At 39.4% G+C, this 24,787-nt stretch overlaps 1 protein-coding gene across 1 annotated transcript in view; it reads left to right on the forward strand.

Moving 5' to 3' along the window:
- LOC127528328 (obscurin-like) overlaps positions 1-24,787 on the forward strand; it is a 308,697-nt gene that overhangs the window by 276,954 nt on the left and 6,956 nt on the right. Inside the window, exons 19-21 of the mRNA XM_051928768.1 lie at positions 477-716; positions 4,435-4,658; positions 20,333-20,408. Of these exons, the coding sequence (XP_051784728.1) occupies positions 477-716; positions 4,435-4,658; positions 20,333-20,408 (540 nt within the window). The remainder of the gene's footprint in view (positions 1-476; positions 717-4,434; positions 4,659-20,332; positions 20,409-24,787) is intronic.

Consider the following 24,787-nt stretch of genomic DNA (forward strand, 5'->3'; position numbering starts at 1 on the left):
CCAGGTCTTCTTACTTCAAAGTAGCACTGCTATCACTGTGCCACCGTGCTGCCCCATCTCCCAGTGTTTGCAAAGATATTCCCTAAATGTCCCAGGTGTTCCCTAAAGACTCATACTGAATGTTAGACTTATTGGTGTTATAAGAATTAGTGTGTCTGTGATTATACCCTGTGATGAATGGCTTCTAGTATTGTTTCTGGTCTTGTACACAGTCCTGCTCATCCTGTATTTTAATAAATGCTTTGAGTATAGCAAGATGCTATATAATCAAAATGTATTATTAATATTATTATTAATAATAAAAATTAGCAATAATAGTAATACTTTTATTATTAAGTGGGAAGGGAAAGTAAGTGTATAAGGGAATTAAAATGTCTGGCTAATATTCGCCATCCACAGAAGGGGACATTAAAATAGTAGCTCAGATTCTCCATAAATAAGGGCAAACTTGACTGTGCCAAATAATTGTTTTTTAGAGGACGCTTCAGCATAATACGTCAGTGCAGAGAAGATTTAACAGATATCATCTTTGCTGCCAAAATTACTCCTTACAAAGCGGAGAGGAGACAAGCCATTCTACAGGAGTACCACATACTTAAAAAACTACAGCATTCTAATGTGGTCAAGTTGCAAGCTGCTTTCATCACCCCTAAATATTTGGTCCTCATCGAAGAACTATGTGCAGGACGTGAATTACTCCATACTCTAGCTGAAAGGTAAGTGGCTTTGATCTTAAGTGAAGAAAAAAAAATCCACAGTAGACCAGTAAAAGTGCAAATTCTGCTCCTTCTGTTGCAGATGGAGACATCCCAGCTTTTCCTTTAAATTTCCTTAGAGCAGAATGTCAGTTCATATTTGAAAACTTTCTATTTCATTAACATGGCTCAGTACTGAATCTTGAAGTAGTATTTGTGTTGATCTTTGAGCAGCATCCTAGCGATGCATTTCTTATATACTAGAAAAATTCATGGGTTCATTTTAGTGTGTAAATTGCTTCTACAGTCATTTCTCCTTGACATTTAAGATCTCCTGTTATTGTGTTTATTTTATTTTCAAGCGGACACCTATATGATATGACACAAACTACTATGCTTCTTATAATCTATTATAATTAATATACTCTCACATCTTTCTTTGTTTTGACTTTTGTAACTAATTCCAGGTTGTTTTGCCAGAGATTTTATAAAGCTGGCATGCCACAAGGCAAGGGAAGAGGAGGCAGGGGATGAAAACATAGTTAAAATGTTAGCTAGGACCAACAGCCAACATGTTATCAAAACTCAAAGTAAGAATACCTTAGTCAAAAACTAAGAAACCTGAAATTTATATAGAAAGGATTTTAGAATTTCCACAAACAATAGGGACAGAAAATTACACCACCCTCAAAAATAAACAAAATTTAAATTTACTTACTTGGGTGAAACTTTTATACCAGGTGACATTTGAGATACAATTGGTTATATTTCTTTTGTTTTTCCAACTGGAGCTTAGGCAGATTAAATGACTTACTCATAGTAACACAATGTCAGTAGTGGGATTTGAATCCACAACCTCAGTGTCTGATATCCAAAGCCTCTACCACATTGCTTTGCAAAATGACATTCCTTTATACAAAAAATATAATGACATAATAAAACTAAAGCTCCCACAACAAAATATAATAAAAAAAATAATAGTGAAACTGAATTGAGCAAGTTTCGACATAAAAAAAAAAACCAAAAAGTGAAAAATTTACAAAGGAAAATAAAACTTAAAGTCAGAAGCATTCATAGCACTGATAATAATGCTAGTTATTTCCTAGTGATTTAGTTTGTATTTCAGTCATATTGCTCTGTGCTGTGTTATTGCTTTGAATTGTATTGCGCATTTTTTAAAGTGCTCTCCGATAGTGTGTGCTATGTATGGCATTACACATAGTTAAATTCAGTGGACTGACTATCAGCAAAATGAGTAGGAAGACCCCAAGATAGAAATGGTTATGAAATGGCATTTCTAAGCGGCCAGTTTTCTATTGAAGGCACAGTTTTTGTTTTTATTTTTGTTACAAATTGTGTGCAGTTTCTTTGTTCCCTCCGTGTCTTCAAGGATCTTTGTCCCACATTACTTAGGATGTGTGTGTTCAGTTATTCAACGATAGTGAATTAGTACTGTTTGAGAGTGAACCCTGCAGCAGACTGGTGCCCTAAAAGGTGTTGTGACTAGAGCTGCCAGGATTAGACAGATATAAGAAATGTTATGTTATATAAGTTGAGTTTTATGTTATATATGTTTGGAAAAAAAATCTATAATAAACTGGAGGCTTTTGCATTATTATTGGACAAACATTTATGACAATTGTCTTAAATGTTTGTATGGTGTGATCCTGTTTACATTATTTTTTTATAGTTCTTAAGCTAAAAACATTTTTCTGTTTGTTCTTAACAAAACTTTTTGTTATGTTAAAATTTGCTTGTCATGATAAATATTTATGTACATAGTTATTAATAGTCATTTTTTCTACCAGGCAACACATGGATAATAAAATGTGATTTTTAATGTCAAAATGATTACAAACACAACATAATCCATCCCTGCTTTCATTTTCTCAATCTGTTTAACTAAACCACAGTGAGCCATTGCTTACCTCAGCCCCAATGAATGCGTAGCTGGAGGCACAACATCATATTATTTAAAGAAGATTTTGTTTAACTTGATATACAATGGTCATGACCACTGATGCATTTCCTTATAACCCTTACATAGATTTTTATTTTTTGTAGATATTGAGAAAACAAACCCTATTTTGGCCGGTCTGATTTTTAAAAAGTCTTATTTTCCCCACTAAAATGTGTAGTGAATAGGTGTCTATATCCTGGCAACAAAAGATTAACGCTTTCTAATAAAAAAGTGATCACAGATTCGGGCATGCTGTACAAAATGTGTGTTTTTGTATAATGAAAAAAGTAAATATTATCCTGAACATGATTACATCCTGCCTGAAAAAAGGGCCTGAGTTGTCTCGAAATCTTGCATATTGTAATCTTTCTAGTTAGCCAATAAAAGGTGTTGTTGTGCTTAACTTTCTGAAATTGAAGAAATGTAGAAAGGAAGATTGGAGATGCATTCCGATGTGTAGCCTTCATCAGATGTGCTCTGAAAACTGAGTAGAACAGCATGCGTGTTTCCAAATCTGACAGAGTATGAAGGATGGAGTCAGACCATTTCGTGAGTTCACTTATGCCTTCTCTGGTGAATTGCCTACCCTTATCTCTGTTGATCTTCATCAAAGCTAGTGTTCTCCTTATTCAGCATAAGGCCAATAATCTTCCAAAGCCTATTAAAGACATCATTCTAGTGCATCTGTTATAAATAGTAAAAACAACAATGAAGACTTATACAACATGCTGTTTATTAGTATGCTTTACAAGAAGCAGACACAGGCCAATGTAGGCTTCCAAGACCCATCTACGGTAGATACAGTATAATCAAAACTTGCTGCTGGCAGCTGGGCAACAGAAACTAAAGCTGGAATCATTAGCAGCAAAGAACAGTTGGGGAAAAATAAAAACAATGAAGATATGATTTAAGCATGTGTTTTCCTCTGTATAATCTGTTTTTTACATAACATTCATGATGCATGATGTGCAAGGCACTCTAATTTTATCTGATGTGAGCGAATGAGGGTACATGCATGTTTGCTGCCCTTACAATGGACTGTTGTCCCATCCACAGTTGGTTCCTGTTCTTTTCCCTGTGCTGCTGTTTTAGGCACCAGCTCCCTCTACTCCTAAGCTGAATAAATGGGTTAGAAAATACTTTTCAATGAACAAATGAAAAATTCATGGCTTTTGTCACAGTTGCTTTTGTCTTAAAGACATTATCATACCTCACATACATTGTTTAAAAGAAAAGTCTTACTAAGGAAACTGTTCACCTATTAAATCTAAGATTTGTAAGCCTTTCTCCTTAGACGTTCTGCTTCTTGAATATTTAGGAATCAATGTTTTTTCTGACAGACATTTTTTCCTTCCTTATCTAACTTCTAGGTTCTCTGCTGTGCTAAGAAAAACAAATCTCCATGTTAAACGTTCAGTTTTTTAGCCATCAAGTTCAAACATAGTTTCCTTATTAAGGCCATTGTTTGTATTGTAAGTACATCATAAATATCTATAGGCAGATTTCCAGAGTCAGTTTTTATTTTATGTTTTTTTTTAACCTTCTTCTAACTGTGTTTAACATTACCCAGAAAACAGCATGCCACACTTAGCGCTTTCAACAATGCTGAGTAAATGTCCAAATTAAAACACTTTAATGCCCTGCAAAAGCTAAACAAAAATACTGTAATGCTACAGAAATTAATAACTTTCATTATTTTGTTCTAATATCTAAATGTATGAAAAACTGAAAGATAGCCATTTGAGGTGTTTTTTAATCTTTCTAATGGTTTCCCTATAGGGACTCCTATACTGAAATGGAAGTGCGTGAATTTCTTCTTCAAATCCTGCATGGAATTGAGTACCTTCATTCCAATCATATCATCCACTTGGACCTAAAGTCTGAAAACATCATTGTTAGTGAAAACAATGTGTTGAAGATTGTGGACTTCGGCTGTGCACAGGAGTTTACTCCAGGGTCATCTTTGTTGGTAGACAAAATTAAAGAAATTTGTGAAATCAAAGGTGCGTATAATGTCTTTTACCATATTTATCCTTCATTAAAAAGTCTTTATTTATTTCAGTTATAGTAGTAGTTCCACTATCAACAAATTTCTTTCATGAAGATCTGCATCTTTTTATTTCAATCTGAAATTAATTAAACTGATCACTGATATTGTATCTTGGCCTTGCACAAGGCATCACTGGGAATATCCTAGGTTTTTGACAATTTGTACTAAGGGATATAGGGAAGAAGCAAGTGTCTGCTGTATTGCAAAAAATATATCCTAGTTGGCAAAATACGATTGCAAATGAATTATATGAAATTCCTGAACATATAATGTTAATGCTATCTGAAAGGAAAACAATTTATATGCAGTAGTATAACCAGGGTATATCACAGTTAAATCAAGGAAAAAGAAATATCAAATTAATTGTATTGCTGAATTTATGATATCAATTATGGTAAGTGATTCTAAAATGAGAAATAAACCGAGGTAGAATAAATTAAAAGTTTCAAAATATTTTGTTATTTTCATTAGGATACATGAAGAAAAATGGTTAGGGTCATAGTTTAGCACTGCAAATTACATGAATCACGTTTTTCCATCTCTTTAAATGGTTAGATATTTTTTAACATTTTTTACACTCTGCAACAGCAAAGATAACTGCAAAAGGATGCACTGATTCATTGGCACAAACAGAAGAAAACAGAACAGGTTCACCTGGACTTTCTCAAACTTTCTAAAATACTTTCTAAAATACTATGTATTTTAGAGGCTCTTCAGTTTGTGGCAAACACAGAGACACTTCAGGAGTTTCATCTATTAACTTATGCACTAACTGACCACTTTATTAGTTGCACCTTGCTAGTACTGGGTTCAACCCCCTTTTGTCTTCACAACTGCAGTAATTCTTAGTGGCATAGGTTCAACAAAGTACTGGAAACAACCCTCAGGGATTTTTCTCCATATTAACATGATGGCATCACACAGTTGCTGCAGATTTGTTGGCTGCACATCAGTGATGCAAATCTCTTGTTCCAGCACATCCCAAATGTGTTCTATTGGACTGAGAGTTGGTGACTTTACAATAAGCTCATTGTCATTTTGTTCAGAAAAACAGTTTAAGATGATTTGAGCTTTGTGGCATGGCATGTTATCCTGCTGGAAGTAGCCATCAGAAGATGGATGCACTGTGGTCATAAAGGGATGGATATGGTCAACAACGATACTCAGGAGGCAGTGGTATTTAAATGATGCTCAGTTGGTATTAAGGGTACCAAAGTGCACCATGAAAGTATTCCCCACACCACTGCACCACCACCAGTCAGAACTGTTGATATAAGGCAGAATGGATCTACACTTTCATGTTGTTGATGCTAAATTCTGACCCTACCATCCAATTGTCACAGCAGAAATTGTGACTCATCAGACTAGGTAACATTTTTCCAGTCTTCTATTGTTCAACTTTGGTGAAGCAGTGTGAATTGTCGCCATAGTTGCCTGTTCTGAGCTGACAGGAGTAGCAGCTGGTGTGGTCTCCTACTGCTGTAGCCCATCTGCTTCAAGGTTCAACGTGTTGTGAATTCAGAGATGCTCTTCCTCATACCTCATTTTTAATGAATGGTTAATTGAGTTACCATTGCCTTTCTATCAGTTCGAACCAGTCTGGCCATTCTTTTCTGACTTCTGGCATCAAAAACGCATTTTCTCCCAGAGAACTGCCACTCACTATAGATATTTTACCTTTTTTGGACCATACTCTGTTAACCCCAGAGATGGTTGTGAGTGAAAACCACAGTAAATTAGCAATTTCTGAAATACTCAGACCAGCATGTCTGACACCAACAACCATGTCATGTTCAAAGTCACTTAAATCACCTTTCTTCCCCATTCTGATGCTCAGTTTGAACTTCAGCAGGTTGTCTTGACAATGTCTGCATGCCTAAATGCATTGAGTTGCTGCCATATGATTGGCTGATTAGATATTTGCATTAACAAGCAGTTAAGTAGGTGAACCTAATAAAGTGGCCGGTGAGTGTAAATTAATGGGCTTCTTGGGTGGTTTACCCAAGTGGGGTAGAGAGCACCACTTTTGGGAGATGGAGAAGAATAATATCACGGTTACTCAGCATGGCCTGATTATCAAGTGTTGGTTGAAGAAAAGTAGTTGTTGTTAAGGAAATGCTTTAAAGTATTTCTTTACAAATACTGTACAGTTTTTCTTAAATGAAATCCACAACTTTCAAGAGACACTTTGAGACAAATACTCAGGGAGTGTAATCTCTTGACTGAAAGGAAGTGGGGTTTGAAGGGTTCAAGAAAAAATAAAATAAAAAAATAACCTTAGATCCTTCTAAGGTTATAAACATTGAGTACCAAGGTACAGTGGCAGAGAGACTGAGCTCACTACTGTGAATCGGTATTGCTTAAGTCTGTGGGGATGCTTCTAGGGATGCAGCATATGAAAACAAAATAATAATCAGCAAGGTTATTGGGCTTGATACAGTAAACATTATTCTGGCAGATGTATGAGTATACAGGAGTAGTGGAAAAGTTTTAATATAGTGCTCTTAAGAATGTCATGTGATGTTGGTATTCATTTCCTGGAGGATGCATACTTGTTATTACCATTGTTCTTGAGACTGAAATAATTTATGGTAGAAGACATCATCATCTACCCTAAAGCTTGAGACATCACCTGGAGCTGATCTATTAAGATTTGAGTAAAAAGTGTCTGATGAATAAGGTGGCTAAAGTTAAATTACTATATAATGTTGAGGAGATCACATAGCATATGATCTTAGCCCAGCTAAGTGCAGTCTTTGCTTGGAAGATGGAGAATGGCATAGATGAATAAACTAAATTGCACAGCAGTAGTTTAGCATCACATAAATGCCATTGATAAGGTATAAGTCTTTCAACCTGCATGCCATGTCTGTCCAGTGAAAAGGGAGGCCATTAAAAATTAGTCTAATGCATGTTATGAGATGGTATTTCTAATTTGATCAGGGCTGTCCCTGTGATCTTGGTTCCTAAGCTCTACACAACATTTTGGTTTTTTTTGTGGGCTACCATGCAATTATGAAAGGAGTCTTTAGTACCCTTGATATTCAATCTGGATAATGGAAGTTGCATGAAAGAACACACTATTGTGAGGCTGGCAGTAAGAATCCCAATGGCTTATTTCAGCTCCACGTAAGGCCCTTTGCATTAAAGAATGTGGAGTCATCCTTTCAGAGTTTAATAAACCAAGTGCTGAAGGGGTTGATCCGAAGAATTTGCTATGGCTACAATGATGACATTATCATTTTCTCCCCATCTCTGAGACAATACCCAAGGGACCTTAATGAGGTCTTTTGGTGACTTCAGCGGGCTTGGCTGACTTGTAACATAATAAACTATCACCTTGTAAAGCAGTAGTGCACCTTCCTCAGGTATTTGATGTCAGAAAGTAGACCCCAAGAAAATTGTTTCCCTTGTGGAGTTACCCCCAGCAAGTAACACTAAGGCCTTACAGTGATTTCTAGGGATGTTGTAATGGTTCAATAAGTTTATTCCAAGGCTAGCTAATATCACAGAAAAAAGGAGAGTCATGAACATGAACAGCTGAAAAATGAATCTTTTAGAAATACCAGTATTGACACATCCTGATCCACTTCTCACATTCCAAGTAAAGGCAAATACAAGGTTAGTTATTCAACAGTAGAAAAAAATGTCTAATGGTTGTGTGGGTATTGGAAAAATGGTAACATGGTATACACAGATCAACATGCTGAGGGGCCTTAAATTACCCAAAGATGACCGGAACATTTACCTTAAATAGACTTATCTTAAATAGTTATTTTTTGTTTTCTGGTTTAGAGTGTCAACAGAAAAGCGTATTTAGATTTTCAGACATTCCTTTTGCAAAAGATGAAGAAATACAATATTTGAATGTCATTAAAGAAGGAAACTAACACAGAAACAGATCACTTTCCTGTTTGAATAATTTGATTTTTATGAGGAGATAGCCCAGTGCTTTATTAAACAAATATAGCAAATAGGTGCTAATGATCTATGACATAATGTGTGGGTTGAATCAAAGTGATTAACTGAAATATAAACAACTACAGTATCTAGAGGGAAAAAAACAAGCAAGAGACAACCATACTAAACAGGAGAGGTTGCAGTAGATGTAGCAGTTTAACCTGCAAATCATACACCTTGTCAAAAGTGAGCATTCCAACAAGACATAAGATACGTGTCATCCTGCATCATTAAGGTCTTTCCCAAGCATAATTTTCATGTTAGACAAGGGTTTCCAGAAGTTCTGTCCAAGATGTAATTCAGAAGTGCAAACAAATGGGCAAGGCTGAGGGCCAGAAATGCAGTGGTTGGCCATGAAAACGTAAGTGCAGAAAACAAGTAATATGTCGTGCCTACTACCCTTTTAAATCAGATGTCCAGCACTGATATAAGCTCGGAATGCTGAGCTCTGGTACAGCCATTTCCAGTACAGAGAACTCTTATCAAAAGTGGCCTTCATGGGAGAGTTGCAACCAAAAATTAATTCCTTGGAGGTGGAAGTAAAGCCAAACGACTCATCTCCATATGAAAACACAAGAACTGGTTTGCAGAAAAATTGCTGTAGGTGCTGTGGACTGATGAGTCAAAGTTTGAAATGTTTGGCTCTAATATAAGTTAGTTTGTCTACCACATGGTTGGAGAATGGCACATGGATAAATATTTGCAGGCAACAGTGAAGGACAGAGGTTCCCTGCAGGTTTGACGCTCAATTTCTATAAACTGAGTAGGCAATTTCATCAAAATGGATGGCCCTCCTCAATGTTGAGATGTACAGATTCTTATCCATAATTCATTACCATCAGGGAGACATCTTTTTGGTCCACACTTCATTCTGAAGCATGACGATGACCCCGTACATATGGAGAAAATCATTAAAAAGTATCTGCGATAATAATCCTACAACAGATGGTATGGTTCCAAAAGAAGCTTATCTCAAGCCATTCTGGTATTACTTGCAGAGACAGAAGCAATTAAGACAACCAATGTCTGCAGAGTAACTGTGGCAAGTTTTTGTAGGCTTGAAACGACCTACCATACAAGTACTTTTTAAAAACTGAATGTAAATGTACCTATGAGAATTGTTCTTGTTTATAAGGCAAATGGTGGTCACACCAATATTGATTTTTTTTTTCTGTTTACTGCACTTTCTATGAAGTTTATTGATTAATAAAAACTATATATTGTGTTTCTGCAAAGCATTCCTGCATTATGGATTTTTTTCGCAAATGTTTAAGACCTATATCCCTATATCCCTGACAGTATTTAACTTTCTTTTAAATACTTTATTTTTTCCTGTAAACAAGCAGCTGAGGAAGCGTACAGGACAGTACAATTATCTGACAGTGTTTCAGTGGGATCTTCAATGATTGTATGTCCATCTCCAGAGGACTTAGAGGCATCATTCTAGACATAGACAGTAGATGTCTTTTATCTATCCAAAGCAAAGGCTTTTACAGTATATGTTTACTAAAAACGTCTGTGCTATGAGGAAACATGTTTTTGCTTTTTCTTTTCTTTCCTTAATTTGATTTTTATTGTGTATTAGTTTTTCCAATTTTTGCAAGATGATAGCATCCATTTGTTGAATAAGGAGTCTATTTGTTCTTTAGCTTATTCCCATCTTTAGAGGATGAAATAATAAGGACTGTTGACAAATGACAATATGAATTTATTTTTCATGCTGTTGTTGTATTTTTAGCTTTTACCCTGCTTTCCCTTCTTCAATTAACTGTCCCAGTAATGCTCAGTGTGTTCAGCACTACTTTAGATAGATAGATAGATACTTTATTAATCCCAATGTTTATGGATGCTATATGCTAAATGTTAGTGAATAATTGGTTAAAAGTTAAAATTGTTACGTAGTTTCATCAAATGATAATTTAATGATAGCTTGTATTTTCTTTAATTCTCTAAATTGCTACAATTTGTTGTTTTTAAATTCCCCACTTTATTTTACTTATCGTTTGGACATTTTAGACCCAACTTTCATAATATCCTAGCAGCAGCATCCTAATTCTGCTATTTCTACTCCTTTCTCCCAATGATTCAAACCTAGTATATCCTTTCTTTTGTACCATAATTTTCTTATCTTAAAATCTCTCTGTTTTGGGTTTGACCTTAAACTGCATCCAGCCATGCAAACCCTAACCCTCTGGAGCCCAATCCCCGAAAGAGTCAAAACCGTCAGAGAGCCAATGGGGTCAGGCCTGTTGGGGATCAAAATTGGTCTGGTGCTGAGGCATCACCAGCTGTATGTCAGCACTCAGTCCCAATTTGAGGCAACCCCTCTAGGTAGGCACGTGGGACATTTTGTTTCTCCAGCATGATGATCATTTTCCTCTGCTGTCGGAGAATCTGTATAAACTCCACATTTCAGTGGCAGCACTCTCTGAGATGCGCACACCTGGGACTGGCCAGATCTTTGTAGGTGGGTATATCCTTTATTGGTCTGGTCGCTCTAATGGCTGTCATACTCAGGAAGTAGCTGTTGCTGTAGCGGATCGGCTTCTTCCAAAGGTGTTCGATGTCACTCCTTTCAACGAGCACATTATGAGACTCAGATTACGGAACTCTCTTGGGTGCCTTATCTGTTGTGTCAATGTATGCTCCAACTGCGGTGAGTGATGTCCTGTTGAGGAAGACATTTTATTCACAACTTCACTTGGTGGTTGATAGGTGCCTGAGGTGACACTCCTCTGTTCATGGGTGACTTCAATGCAACAACTGGTACTGACAGGGCTGGCTATGAGGATTGTCTCGGTCCCCATGGGTCTGGTGACTGTGGTGAAAGAGGCTCCATGTTCCTTGGTTCCAGCGCCTTGAGCCACATCATTGGTCTTGGTACTCCAATACTGGTGGTGCAATGAGGAGATTGATCACATTCTCATGAGCAGGCACTGGAGGCTCTTACAAAACTGTAGGGTCTACAGAAGTGCCCAGTTTGAGAATTCTGACCACAGACTTGTTGTTGCTACTATGAAGATTCAGCTTAGGCCCAGTAGGTTTCTACCTACTAGAAAATTAAGCTGGACTTGTTCAGACTCCAAGATCAGGATGTTTATGAGGAGTTTGCACACAGTTTGTGTGAGGAACTTACAGATTTGGGTGTGACTGCAGATCCTAATGTGATGTGGGAGACCCTCTGTGAAAAGACTATGAAGGTTGCTGAGGGTTGTGTTGGTGTTACCAGTGTGCCCAGAAGGTGGTGTTTCATCTCGCAGGGCACTATGGATATAATTGAGAGGAGTCGCAGCGCACAGCTTGATGGCAACTCCGGTCTGTACCGGGAACTGAGAAGGATGGCTGTGAGGGCTCTGAGGGCAGATAAGAAGACATTTGTTAAAGGAATCTGTGAGCAAGTGATGCACCATCTATGGTCTACCGACCCAGATCCTGCTTACAGAGGAATCAAAGCATTACGCACATCTGAATCTGTCCCTTGGAGAGTCGCAGTCAGGTTGGCTGATGGAACGGTGCTTATGGATGACACTGCAGTTGTGACCCGCTGGGCTGGCTATTTTGAGCAACTGTTTAAAGCTGATCCTCTGGCTAGGACATTGGATATCTCTGGGTCCATGGTTCTTGAAGGTGATGCTCCAATTAGCTTTGAACCACCAAGTCTCACTGAGATTGCAAAGGTGATGAAACAGTTGAGATTAGGGAAGGCTGCTGGGATCTATGGCATCCAGGGTGAACTTCTCTGGATGGTGGTGGTAAGGCTGTCCTCCTGGCATTGCAAGCAAACTTTGCTTCCATTTGGGAGACTTGCGTCATCCCAACTGACTGGAAAACGGGACTTATCGTCCCTATCTGGAAAAGGAAGGGTGATCGCCTGGATTGCGGCAACTAAAGGGGGATAACACTGCTCTCTGTGCCGGGTAAGGTCCTTGCTAGGGTCTTCCTCAATAGGATCTGTGATCACTTGCTCACCTATCAGAGACAGGAACAGCCTGGTTTTACACCTAAGAAGTCTACCATTGATTGAATTCTGGCACTGAGGGACCTCATGGAGTGCAAAAGCGAATATCGGCAGAGTTTCTTTGCAGTCTTTATTGATTTTTGTAAAGTGTTTGACTCAGTTGATTGAGGTGCCCTGTGGCACATCCTGAGACTTCGTGGGATCCCTTCAAGGTTGCTGTATATCATGGCCGGCCTGTACACTGGTACAGTGAGTGCTGTGCAGAGTGGAGGCAGAACCTCTCCGCTTTTCCCAGTTGATTCTGGGGTTCGTTAGGGGTGTGTTCTTGCTCCTACTCTGTTTAGTGCTTGCATGGACGACCGCTGGTCGTGGGGTCGAGCAGTTGTGGTGCATCTGTTGGAGAAGAAAGATTCACTGATCTTGACTTTGCTGATGATGCTGTGATCTTTGCAGATTCAGTGGAGGCCTGGATCTGTGCACTCAAGAGACTAAGTGAAGGGTCTGTGTGTCTGGGCCTGTGAGTGTCCTGGAAATAAACCAAGATCCAGGTCTTTAATGACCTCTTAGGCACAGCCATCAGCAGTGTGTCTGTCTGCGGAGAGAGTGTCCTTGTCGAGAAGTTTACTTACCTCTGCAGTGACATTCATGTCTCTGGTGACTCTTCCTATGAAATCAGTAGACAGATTGGGAGAGCATGAGGGGTCATGATGTTGCTGGAAAGGGGTGTGTGGCATTCTTGATATCTATGCAAAAGGACTAAGGTTCAAGTCTTTAGAGTCCTGGGGCCTCATGTATAAACGGTGCATATGTACAAAAGTGTTGTGTACGAACGTTTCCACACTCAAATCGCATGTATAAAACCTAAAACTGGCGTAAAGCCATGCATATTTTCACAGTAGATCCATCCCTGGCGTATGCAAATTCTCCACTCAGTTTTGCAAACTGGCAGCACCCAGTGTCAAAGCAGTGCTACTGTTCCTGTGTAATTACCCTTTCTTTTTTAGATCCACATCGCGGCTTTACCATATACACTGAAACTAACTGCTTATTGTTTATTAGTTTAAGGCATCTGATTGTAATTAACCTGTAACAATATAATGGCCCAGGGAATAGCCAAAGTATTCCAAATACCATAGCTGCTTTAGCGTTGTTACTCTCACTGCACCTTCTTTTTTTTCTTTCAGCTGCTCCCGTTAGGGGTTGCCACAGCGGATCATCTTTTTCCATATTACTCTCACTGCACCACTCGGAGTATTTATATCACTGTATCTGAGTGAGGAATCACAGATCTACAGCAGCTGATCAGAAAGAGAATTGTCAGTATACAGCATCAAGCACACACTGCCTCAGCCATGCTGCCTATTTGAACTGCTCTCACACGGCAAACGCTTCAAAGCCTTTCCTCGCGGTTCAGAAACAGTTTCATCCCAAGAACTCTAAACACACTCAATCAGTCCATCAAGTGCTCCTTATAGAGCTGTTTGTACTTATAAGTACAATTACCTCACTGTAAACTTGCACTACAGTTATAATATTGCACAACCTGAGCCACGATGATGATATAATTTTTAAGATGAAATGCAGCAAAATGTTTATTATATTATACAGATAAAACTTTAACTTCATTTAAATAATCTATATTGTTGATAATTAAACATGTGAGGACACGGTACCGCAGGCTAGCAAGGCATTCACGGATTGTTCCTGCCTCGCGCTGTATTCTTGCTGGTGCTGACGCAACACTGTGTAGCGGGGCTACATAGTTAGTGTTGTCAAATGTCAGTACTGAATGCGTCTTGTTTCCATTGTCCCATTTGCTGTTTATGTGTGTATCAGTGAATGCCGTCCCCGTAAAGGGGAACGGATGATGGAAGGAGACTGCAACCTCAAACTTGGAAAGCACCTGTTCACTATTAATCAATTACAGCCATCACAGGACTATTTAAGCAATCAGGAGGGAATAGCCGAGGAGAAGAGAAAGGAAGGAGAAAGGAGACCATTTTTTCACGACCACGAGCCATCTGTACCTGCTGTATTCCACATTGCGCATTTTCATCCAGGTTGTTTTTCAATCCACCGGACTTACTTCAATACCCTCATCAAGAGAGGCCCCGGGGTCGGACTTCATCATCCACCACGCGCCAAGGATTCACGGTGAGGCTGCTCCATTTTGTTAAATGACTAGTTCAGTCAACCGTATTCAGGACAGTTTTTATAACCGGACTCAAGTTCACGATCATTCCGTATATCATTCATTTTGTGTTATTCGTGTTGTTTGTTATATGTTACAGGGGCAAGAGAGGGTTTTGTTGTATTTATATATGGTGGTGTCTCGTTGTTGATGTGGTGGAGGGATATTTATATTTATATGTTTATGTCTATTTTTGCATTTGTCTTGTTATTTCCATCCATCCATCCATTTTCCAACCCGCTGAATCCGAACACAGGGTCACGGGGGTCTGCTGGAGCCAATCCCAGCCAACACAGGGCACAAGGCAGGGAACCAATCCCGGGCAGGGTGCCAACCCACCGCAGGACACACACACACACACACACCCACACACCAAGCACACACTAGGGCCAATTTAGAATCACCAATCCACCTAACCTGCATGTCTTTGGACTGTGGGAGGAAACCGGAGCGCCCGGAGGAAACCCACGCAGACACGGGGAGAACATGCAAACTCCATGCAGGGTGGACCCGGGAAGCGAACCCGGGTCTTCTAACTGCGAGGCAGCAGCGCTACCACTGCGCCACCGTGCCGCCCGTCTTGTTATTTCATTTAATATATTTAATCAGTATAATTTTACATACCTGCTTTTGTGTGTTTATATTTACACCGTCGATTGTGGGGAAAAGTGTAATTTGTTAGAGGTACGGCTTGATAGTTAGATTCATACTCAGTAAATTATCCAGGCCACAGGTCTTGGAGGTGTGGATAAGGCTGGATAAGGGGTCGGCCGTTACAACTGGAAGGATAAATGGATAGAATAATTAAACATGTACTATGAAGATAATTCAATGTTCCTTAAAAGTTTTGAAGAATCGGCATTCTAAGCTTACAGATGGCTTAACATCTATTCCAGAGCTGATTGTGTGGCGATTGGGTATTTGGAGAAAGAAAAGTAAGGACAAGAATTGGGGGTTAGTACGTTTGAAAGAGACAGTACTTCTGTAATAAAGAATTTAATTGAAGATCGCACACGGCGCAGCAAGCATCTTGCGTAAGACATGAACAATCACTGTGCCACCGCGTTCCCAGGTTTAATAACATGCTTTAAACTCCTATTATCATGAAAATTATATCATGTATACATCTCAGTATTTTAATTATTCACAGAGCTGTAATATTACGAATGTAATGGATTCTGTGTCCTGTCGGAGGAAGAGAAACCCCTGAAGCACGTAGTGATTCACACACATAGAGCACATAGAAGATTAAATACAAAACAAAGCATTTAACGTGCTACTTTAGTTATGATGGGATTTAAGAAACTAGTAAATTAAACGATTTTAAGATGAAGTTTATGATGTTCTACTTTAATAACAAAATAAACTACGTGATTAAAGTGGAAATTTTGAGATTAAAGTTGACATTTCGTGCTTTTTTCCAAAATGCGTGCCTTTTTTTTTTTCTCTGTACCCTAATAAGCTTTCATAGGACACTCAGACGTTGGGCTACGACTCGCCTTTTAACGGCGACTTTGATATGTGACAACTTCTTTTTTATTTCGGGCACTGTGCGACTTTGTGAACTTGAGCTTTTGAGTTTCTCCGACACGCTATGTCACTCGATCAACTTCCTTTTGTTGTTTATACCACTGTTTAAACCAACAAATAGTAAGTTTTTCCTTGCCTCCACTTGGTATTCGCTGAAATTCTTCTGTTTTCCCTCATGCTTTTGCCATTGTCTTTTCACAGAAGGCTGAGTTTAAGGACTGTTTATATTGATTTGCATACTCAAAGAGGCGTAATTCTGGGAGGAGTTGGGGCGGGACAGCAGGCACGTGCATGTGCATTACTTTTCACGCTGGCCGGGATTTATGTAGCGGAAGAACGTGGAAGTTGGCGTTCACACAGATTTATGCATCTGGATTATTTTGTGCATACAGACATTTCTGCTTTTGTTCTTATGCCATGTTATAGTGTGAGTTCTACACACGACGTTATACATGAGGCCCCTGGTGCTTCCTGTCTTGCTATATGGTTGCAAGACATGGATGCTATCCAGTGACCTGAGATGAAGTCTGGACTCCTTTGGTACTGTGTCTCTTCGGGGAATCCTTGGGTACCACTGGTTTGACTTTGTGTTGAATGAGTGGTTGCTCATGGAGTCCCGAATGTGGCACAATACCTGCATTGTAAGGGAGCATCAGTTAAGGCACTGCAGCCATGTGATGCGATTCCCTCAGGGTAATCCAGCTTACAGGATCCTCATTGTGGAGGACCTGAATGTCTGGACCAGGCCAAGGGGACACTCACATAACACCTGGCTGTGGCAGATAGAGGGTCATTTCCAGAGGGTGGGACTGGACCGTGTGCCTGCCTGGGGGGTTGCCAACCAGGATCCCGAGCTATTTCATTGTGTGGTGGTTGCAGCAATGCTTTGTACCTGTGCATGCTCCCCAACCTGACCTGACCTGACCTTAATATCTCTGACATTACCACTGAGGAGCATGCCCCCTGCCGAATAACCTTGGAGGTTGCTTTGTGTCCCAAGATTAAACAAGGGTTGTTGCAGCAATATGAAGACCTGCACAATAAAATATGTCAATAGTACAAAAACCCACCTGGTCTACAAGAAGGACCATTACAGTTGCCTTCACTGACAGAATCTGGAGAAATATGGTGTGTCATGTTGCCCTCTTTATAGTGGTGGTGAATTATTTTTTAAAAAAATATGTGAGGCTATTCGCCTTAAATAATTCAACCACAGATCAGCTTTGTTTTACCCTCCAACACAAAATGTTAATGTTCACCCACCGGGGAGTGCCAAATGCCATCAAGATGTTCACTCACTGGAGAGTCCCAAATGTTGCCTTTATTGACCAAGAATCACACAAGCTCAGAAATGGGGGTTTTATTAACTGTGAAGTTAACTATAAGAAGATAATTTATGACACAAGAATCAAACACCTTGAACAGTTAAAAAAACTAGGGAGCCATCGGTGGATTCTAAAGCTAAACAAGCTAGTGTTATAATCATCATCATCAAATTAAATATACTGGAAAAAATAAGATCCAGTAAATCTCCATGTCCAATGATGGAAGAAGACAAATTAGACACATACCATTAGACCAACAAGAAGACCCTACTTTGGCTCAAAGAGGGATATTGATGTAGGGAGTCTGTAACTGTTTCCTATGTGCTTTGTTGGACTGTCTGCATCTTTTATAAAGATGACCTCCATGATAATTAATTTTAGAGACTACCGCCATTTTGTACCATTCACTGAATCAGATGAAACCATTACGAGGACTGCAGAACAGGTAATGGACCAGTCATTATTGAACACTCACAGGAAGGGGTGTGACGGTGTGGGTCCTGCTCCACGCTCCCTCTCCCAGATTAGGGTGACCCTGAATCCAACATCGTTGGTAATGTAACCAGATGAATTGGCAGATGGGGGCAAATCAAACTGAGCAAGGGGATGGGGTAAAAGGTGTAAGTACTTTTATTAAGAACAAACCAAAATCAAAACAGTGTCCATAGGGCACTTCTCCAAATTGTTCCAATAAATAATCCATAAAAAGGTAAAAACCAAATGTTTAAAATAAGGCTTAAATGAGACTAAAAATCTGCAGCCGTGCATTGGGGCAAATCAGCCAAGCACAGCTTCTTCCCTGTCTCTCCAGTTCATTCATGGTACATTCAACTGGAGAGACTTCAGCCGCTACAGTCCTCTTGCTATGGACCCCTGTCTTGGCTGCCACCGTCGGTGTTTGCCAGACAGTTTGGTGTCAGTTGTTCCCCCATCCTCCTTCTCACACCCGCAGTCATCCCTCGGATCCCTATGAAGGACGCCACCTCGACCAAACCCACTCCTCTACATAATCAGAGGGCGCGATCCGTCCCTCAAGCACTAATCACTCGCTCTAACACTGGACTCCTGACTGCGCTGACCTCTCTCTTTCAGCCAGCTGGCTTGTCCACTCTCTTCCTTAATGCTGCATTCTCGCTCTCCAAGCCTCTCTTTCCTTTTTCTTCCTTTTGTTTTCTTTTTTCCTCTTTCTGTGCCAGCCCGTACTTAAACGGCTCCGTGGGCGCAGTGGCTCAATGTTGCACCACCTCGAAGCCAAATAACCAATTGAGAATGATCGCACCCTCACATGCAGGTGCGACTCACCCCAATTACCTCATCAACTCCCCACAGCTGCACAAGCGTGCCCACGGAGACCAACACAGCCAAATGGATTATTTAAAAACTGGCCATTCGTTAGCGCTGCAGACCCACTGCACCACAAGGGGATGTTGTAGAAAAAGGAAGTGACTTTTTAGAGATAGATGGAGTAAAAAAACGAGATGACAGGTAAAATAATAAAATTAATAATAACATTTTTAAAAACACAATCAAGTGGAATGTTCTGTTTGTGAAGGATCTTTCAGGTAAACACTAAACAGATCAAATACTGTAGCTGAGCCTGAAGATGCCTAAATAGTTGCCATTTTCAAGACAGATCTCCCAGCTGTCTCATTCAATACTAGTTATATCTGAATGAATTATTTCATAGACTGTGAACTTAAGAGAACATTGTCAATATAGTGCAACACTGTTGGACTTGTGATTGTTTTGTATAGTTACATATAGTGGGGACACTCTGCAGTGCAGGTAAACTCATGTTTACAGTTTTTGCTGTATTTATTTACTCTTCTTACACAGATATACTGTAGTGTAGAAGATTAGGCCACAATTCTAACCAAAGTAGGTTATTTAAAAGGCTGGAGTAATGTTTGTTTATGATGTTACAATGCCTAAAGAGTGCCATTTGTGTGACTGACTGAAAAATTCTCAACAAACAGGTTGACAAATATTGTACTGCATAAGTTAGTGTAGCTTTGATGCATTGCCTTCATAGTAAAATATATTTGTAAAATGCAATGTTATAGTTTGCCATATTAACGAAACTATGCTAAGGTAAACCAATACTGCATTATTTTGTCTTCTCATGAGACATCCACAAATAGAAGCACTAAGCAGTCTTATCTCCCCTCTCCAATTAGTTTAGGCATCAGGTGGCTTTATTGTAATTAATTTTCCCTCAGGATCAATAAAATACAATTTCTTTATATCCTTCGTTCTTAGTATAAGAATTGGGTACCAGGAACACAAAAATAAACTCTTTTTTTAAGGAAAACAGCTATTTGAAAGTGCAGCAGACAACTTATATGTAAGTAACTGCTTACATATAAAATGTACGTGAACATAAAAAAATGAATTTGAATTTAATGATGCAAGGATGCTTTAATCATTTACACTCTGTACACAGTGCATCCAAATGAGGTTTAAAAAACAATCATCAACAGTAATTGAGTTTTGTATCCAGATGCCTATCATTTTTGTTCTGTACTTGATAAAGGATGAAGAAAAAATTCAAGACAAATGTTATTCTTACTTATTTCTTGTGGCACATTGATAAAAAATTAACATGTTTATTACGAATGAAAAAAGAACTGCAATAAATGCATATATTTGTAATGTTTCTACAGCTCCTGAAATCTTGGAGGGAAATGCAGTCGAACCAGTAACAGATGTCTGGAGTGTGGGGTTTCTGGCTTTTGAAATGTGAGTTTGACTGAAGAATCATTTAGTGTATGCTGTTCACTAGTACCCATCAGTGCTGACATTTAAATTGGAGTGCTGTCAATGAGAACTCAGGCAAAGATCCTCACCCACATTTCAGTGATTAGGTTTTATGCATGTACATTATTAGGCTAAGCACAAATGTAGAAACCGAACAAACCCGTTATGGTTTTCAGAATCTATGATTAAGTTTATGTTTTGCTTAATCATAAATTACATTTTGTCCGATATTAGACAGGAACCATTTTCTTTGCAAATCCCACATCCAGTTTCTAAACCATTTGTTCAAATGAGGGTCAGGATAGTCACTTGACAAGCATTACATCTGAACCCTAAATCTACAAAAGATAAACTGTAACATCAGAGGAAAATTCTAAACCCAGGTGTTAAAAAGAAAGAATCCTAGATTCGCCACACAATATATTGCAATTATAGCAATAATATTAATTATATATTATATTGCATTTTACTTCTTGTTAATGTTTCTGTTATTACATTAATTTCATGTTTCTGTCCTGTTATTGTGAATGTCAACTATTCAATATGAAATTAAACTGTCCCAGAGTTTGATTAGTGAACGTTGTATCCCTCATGACTGCTTAAGGCTTGAGCACAAGGCATGATAATTGATAAACAATCACCAAAAACTCGAGAAGGGTATTGGGGTAAGGGTAATTGCCATATAAACAAATAGTAATAATAATACATTTTATTTATATAGCCTTTCCAATATACTCTAGCTCATATAGTGCCTTTCTATAATGAGCACCATCACAAGGTACTTTATAAGAACTCAAGAGAACACAGTGAGTTCATTTAGATTTCTTTAATATGCCATCCAAAGTCCGTAGTCATTTGGACTCACTATACTGCTACATACTTGGAACCCCAAAAACCAGTAATGAGTAGCAGAGCACTGTCCACAGTGAGGTTGATTGTATTTTCTTTCTCTTTAAGTGTCAACATAAACATATTCATCTTCTGTGAGGAATCTTGGTAACATTTTTGATTCCTACCTATTTATTCAACATGCATACTGAAAATTTCTTTCTTCCACTGCCACAGTATATCCTGTGCTCATTTAATCCTTTCTTTTTCTGAAACTTTTTCTGACAGTTGTATGTTCTTACCTATTTTCCCAAATTCATTTAGTTAAAAACTCAACTATAAGAGTCCTCACTCAGTAGAAACAATTGCCAAAAAGATAATGAACACAAAATCTTACATTGAACGGGATATATAGTACTGTGCAAAAATCTTTGACCACCCAATAATGTTTTCAAAACTAGTTATTTGACCAGTAAGCATTGACTTGCTCATGAAAACACTATATAGCATTAGAATAATTTCAAAAATAATATTTTGATACAATAAAAATAATAAGAATGTCTTGTGTTCTCAAGACAAGCCAGTAATTTGTGTGGCCCCCCCAGAAGGCAAAAGTGAAGCAGCTCATTTTGTTCTACTGCTCAGTAATTATCTCAAATACACCTTCTGTATCATAACATTTTACAAGCTTCTTATATGATTTGCTAGAATTAATTAATTATTTATTTATTTAACTTTTGTTGTTTCATGCTGTCAACGTGGTCCCACACAATTTCAATTATGTCTACATCAGAACTCTGAGGTAGCCAGTCTAATACTGTTAGTACCCCACTTACAGACGTCCACTTTAAGTAGGTATTAATTGTGTTTGATGATGTTATTGTATTAAAAGATTAAGTTTTCACCAAAAAAGTTGTGTTCCTGAAAGGTATAGCATGATGAATCAAAATCTGTTTCTCAGGAGTCATGATTTTATCAATTGCGACCTGCTTCAATAAGCCATTGGCACCCTCATGTCATGACAAAGCCATAGAAAATTGCAGACAAAGGTCAATGTACAGTACTTCCTGAGAACTCTCCCTCTGATATAATTGAGATTTACTAACCCAGTAATTTCAAATTTGGATAAATTACTCCGTAAGACTTTCTGCCACAGTTGTCTTGCCTCGCTTTATGGTCTTTCATTCATTGCCACCTTTCTTGCTTGTTGTCCTTCCATAAGAAAGGTATTATATCTACAACATAGATAGATAGATAGATAGATAGATAGATAGATAGATAGATAGATAGATAGATAGATAGATAGATAGATAGATAGATAGATAGATAGATAGATAGATAGATAGATAGATAGATAGATAGATAGATAGATAGATAGATAGATAGATAGATAGATAGATAGACTTTATTAATCCCAAGGGGAAATTCACATACTCCAGCAGCACCTTACTGATACAAAAAAAACAATATTAAATTAAAGATTGATAATAATGCAGGTAAAAACAGACAATAACTTTATATAATGTTAACGTTTACCCACCCGGGTGGAATTGAAGTGTCGCATAGTTTGGGGGAGGAACGATCTTCTCAGTCTGTCAGTGGAGCAGGACATTGACAGCAGTCTGTCGCTGAAGCTGCTCTTCTGTCTGGAGATGACACTGTTTAATGGATGCAGTGGATTTTCCATAATTGATAGGAGCCTGCTGAGTGGCCGTCGCACAGATGTCAAACCGTCCAGCTCCATGCCAACAACAGAGCCTGCCTTCCTCACCAGTTTGTCCAGGCGTGAGGCGTCTTTCTTCTTAATGCTGCCTCCCTAGCACACCACCGCGTAGAAGAGGGCGCTTGCCACAACCGTCTGATAGAACATCTGCAGCATCTTATTGCAGATTTTGAAGGACGCCAGCCTTCTAAGGAAGTATAACCAGCTCTGTCCTTTCTTACGCAGAGCATCAATATTGGCCGTCCAGTCTAATTTATCATCCAGCTGCACTCCCAGGTATTTATAGGTCTGCACCATCTGCACACAGTCACCTCTGATTATCACGGGGTCCATGAGGGGTCTGGGCCTCCTAAAATCCACCACCAGCTCCTTGGTTTTGCTGGTGTTCAGGTGTAGGTGATTTGAGTCGCACCATTTAACAAAGTCATTGATTAGGTCCCAATACTCCTTCTCCTGCCCACTCCTTATGCAGCCCACGATAGCAGTGTCATCAGTGAACTTTTGCATGTGGCAGGACTCTGAGTTGTGTTGGAAGTCCGATGTATATAGGCTGAACAGGACTGGAGAAAGTACAGTCCCTTGTGGCGCTCCTGTGTTGCTGACCACAATGTCAGACGTGCAGTTCCCAAGATGCACATACTGAGGTCTGTCTTTAAGATAGTCCACAATCCATGCCACCAGGTATGAATCTACTCCCATCTCTGTCAGCTTGTCCCTAAGGAGCAGAGGTTGGATTGTGTTGAAGGCACTAGAGAAGTCTAGAAACATAATTCTTACAGCACCACTGCCTCTGTCCAAGTGAGAGAGGGATCGATGTAGCATATAGATGATGGCATCCTCCGCTCCCACCTTCTCCTGATATCCAAACTGCAGAGGGTCAAGGGCGTGTTGAACCTGTGGCCTCAGGTGGTGAAGCAGCAGCCTCTCCATGGTCTTCATCACGTGATGTCAGAGCAACAGGCCGGAAGTCATTCAGCTCACTAGGACGTGATACCTTTGGGACTGGGGTGATGCAAGATGTTTTCCAAAGCCTTGGGACTCTCCCCTGTTCCAGGCTCAGGTTGAATATGCGCTGTAGAGGACCCCCCAGCTCAGATGGTCTCCTCAGCTCTCTGCTCACCTGTGCTGTTGTAATTATGGGTGGGGATGTCTCTCCTATGCTGGTATCAGCAGAAGGATGTGTGGAGGGTGCAGTACTCCGAGGTGAGAGTGAGAGTGGGTTGGGGTGGTCAAACCTGTTAAAGAAGTTGTTCATTTGGTTTGCTCTCTTCACGTCTCTCTCGATGGTGGTACCCCGCTTCGAGCTGCAGCCAGTGATGATCTTCATCCCATCCCACACTTCCTTCATGCTGTTATTCTGCAACTTCTGCTCCAGCTTTCTCCTGTAATGCTCCTTCGCCGCCCTGAGCTGGACTCGGAGTTCCTTCTGCACGCGCTTGAGCTCATGCTGATCACCGCCTTTAAAAGCCTTTTTCTTCTGGTTCAAAATGCCCTTGATGTCACTTGTAATCCATGGCTTGTTGTTAGCATAGCAGCGTACAGTTCTTACTGGAACTACAATGTCCATACAGAAGTTGATGTAGTCAGTAGTGCAGTCAACAACTTCCTCAATGTTCTCACTATGTGATCCCTGCAGGATATCCCAGTCTGTAGTTCCAAAACATTCTCTCAGAGCATTCTCAGCCTCCGGGGTCCACTTCCTGAATGATCGTGTGGTTGCAGGTAGGACCCTCACTTTTGGTTTGTACTGAGGCTGAAGCAGAACCAGGTTATGATCTGCTTTCCCAAGCGCAGGCAGCAGGGTGGCGCT

Source organism: Erpetoichthys calabaricus, chromosome 6, assembly GCF_900747795.2.
Source record: "Erpetoichthys calabaricus chromosome 6, fErpCal1.3, whole genome shotgun sequence".
NCBI classification, from domain to species: domain Eukaryota; kingdom Metazoa; phylum Chordata; class Cladistia; order Polypteriformes; family Polypteridae; genus Erpetoichthys; species Erpetoichthys calabaricus.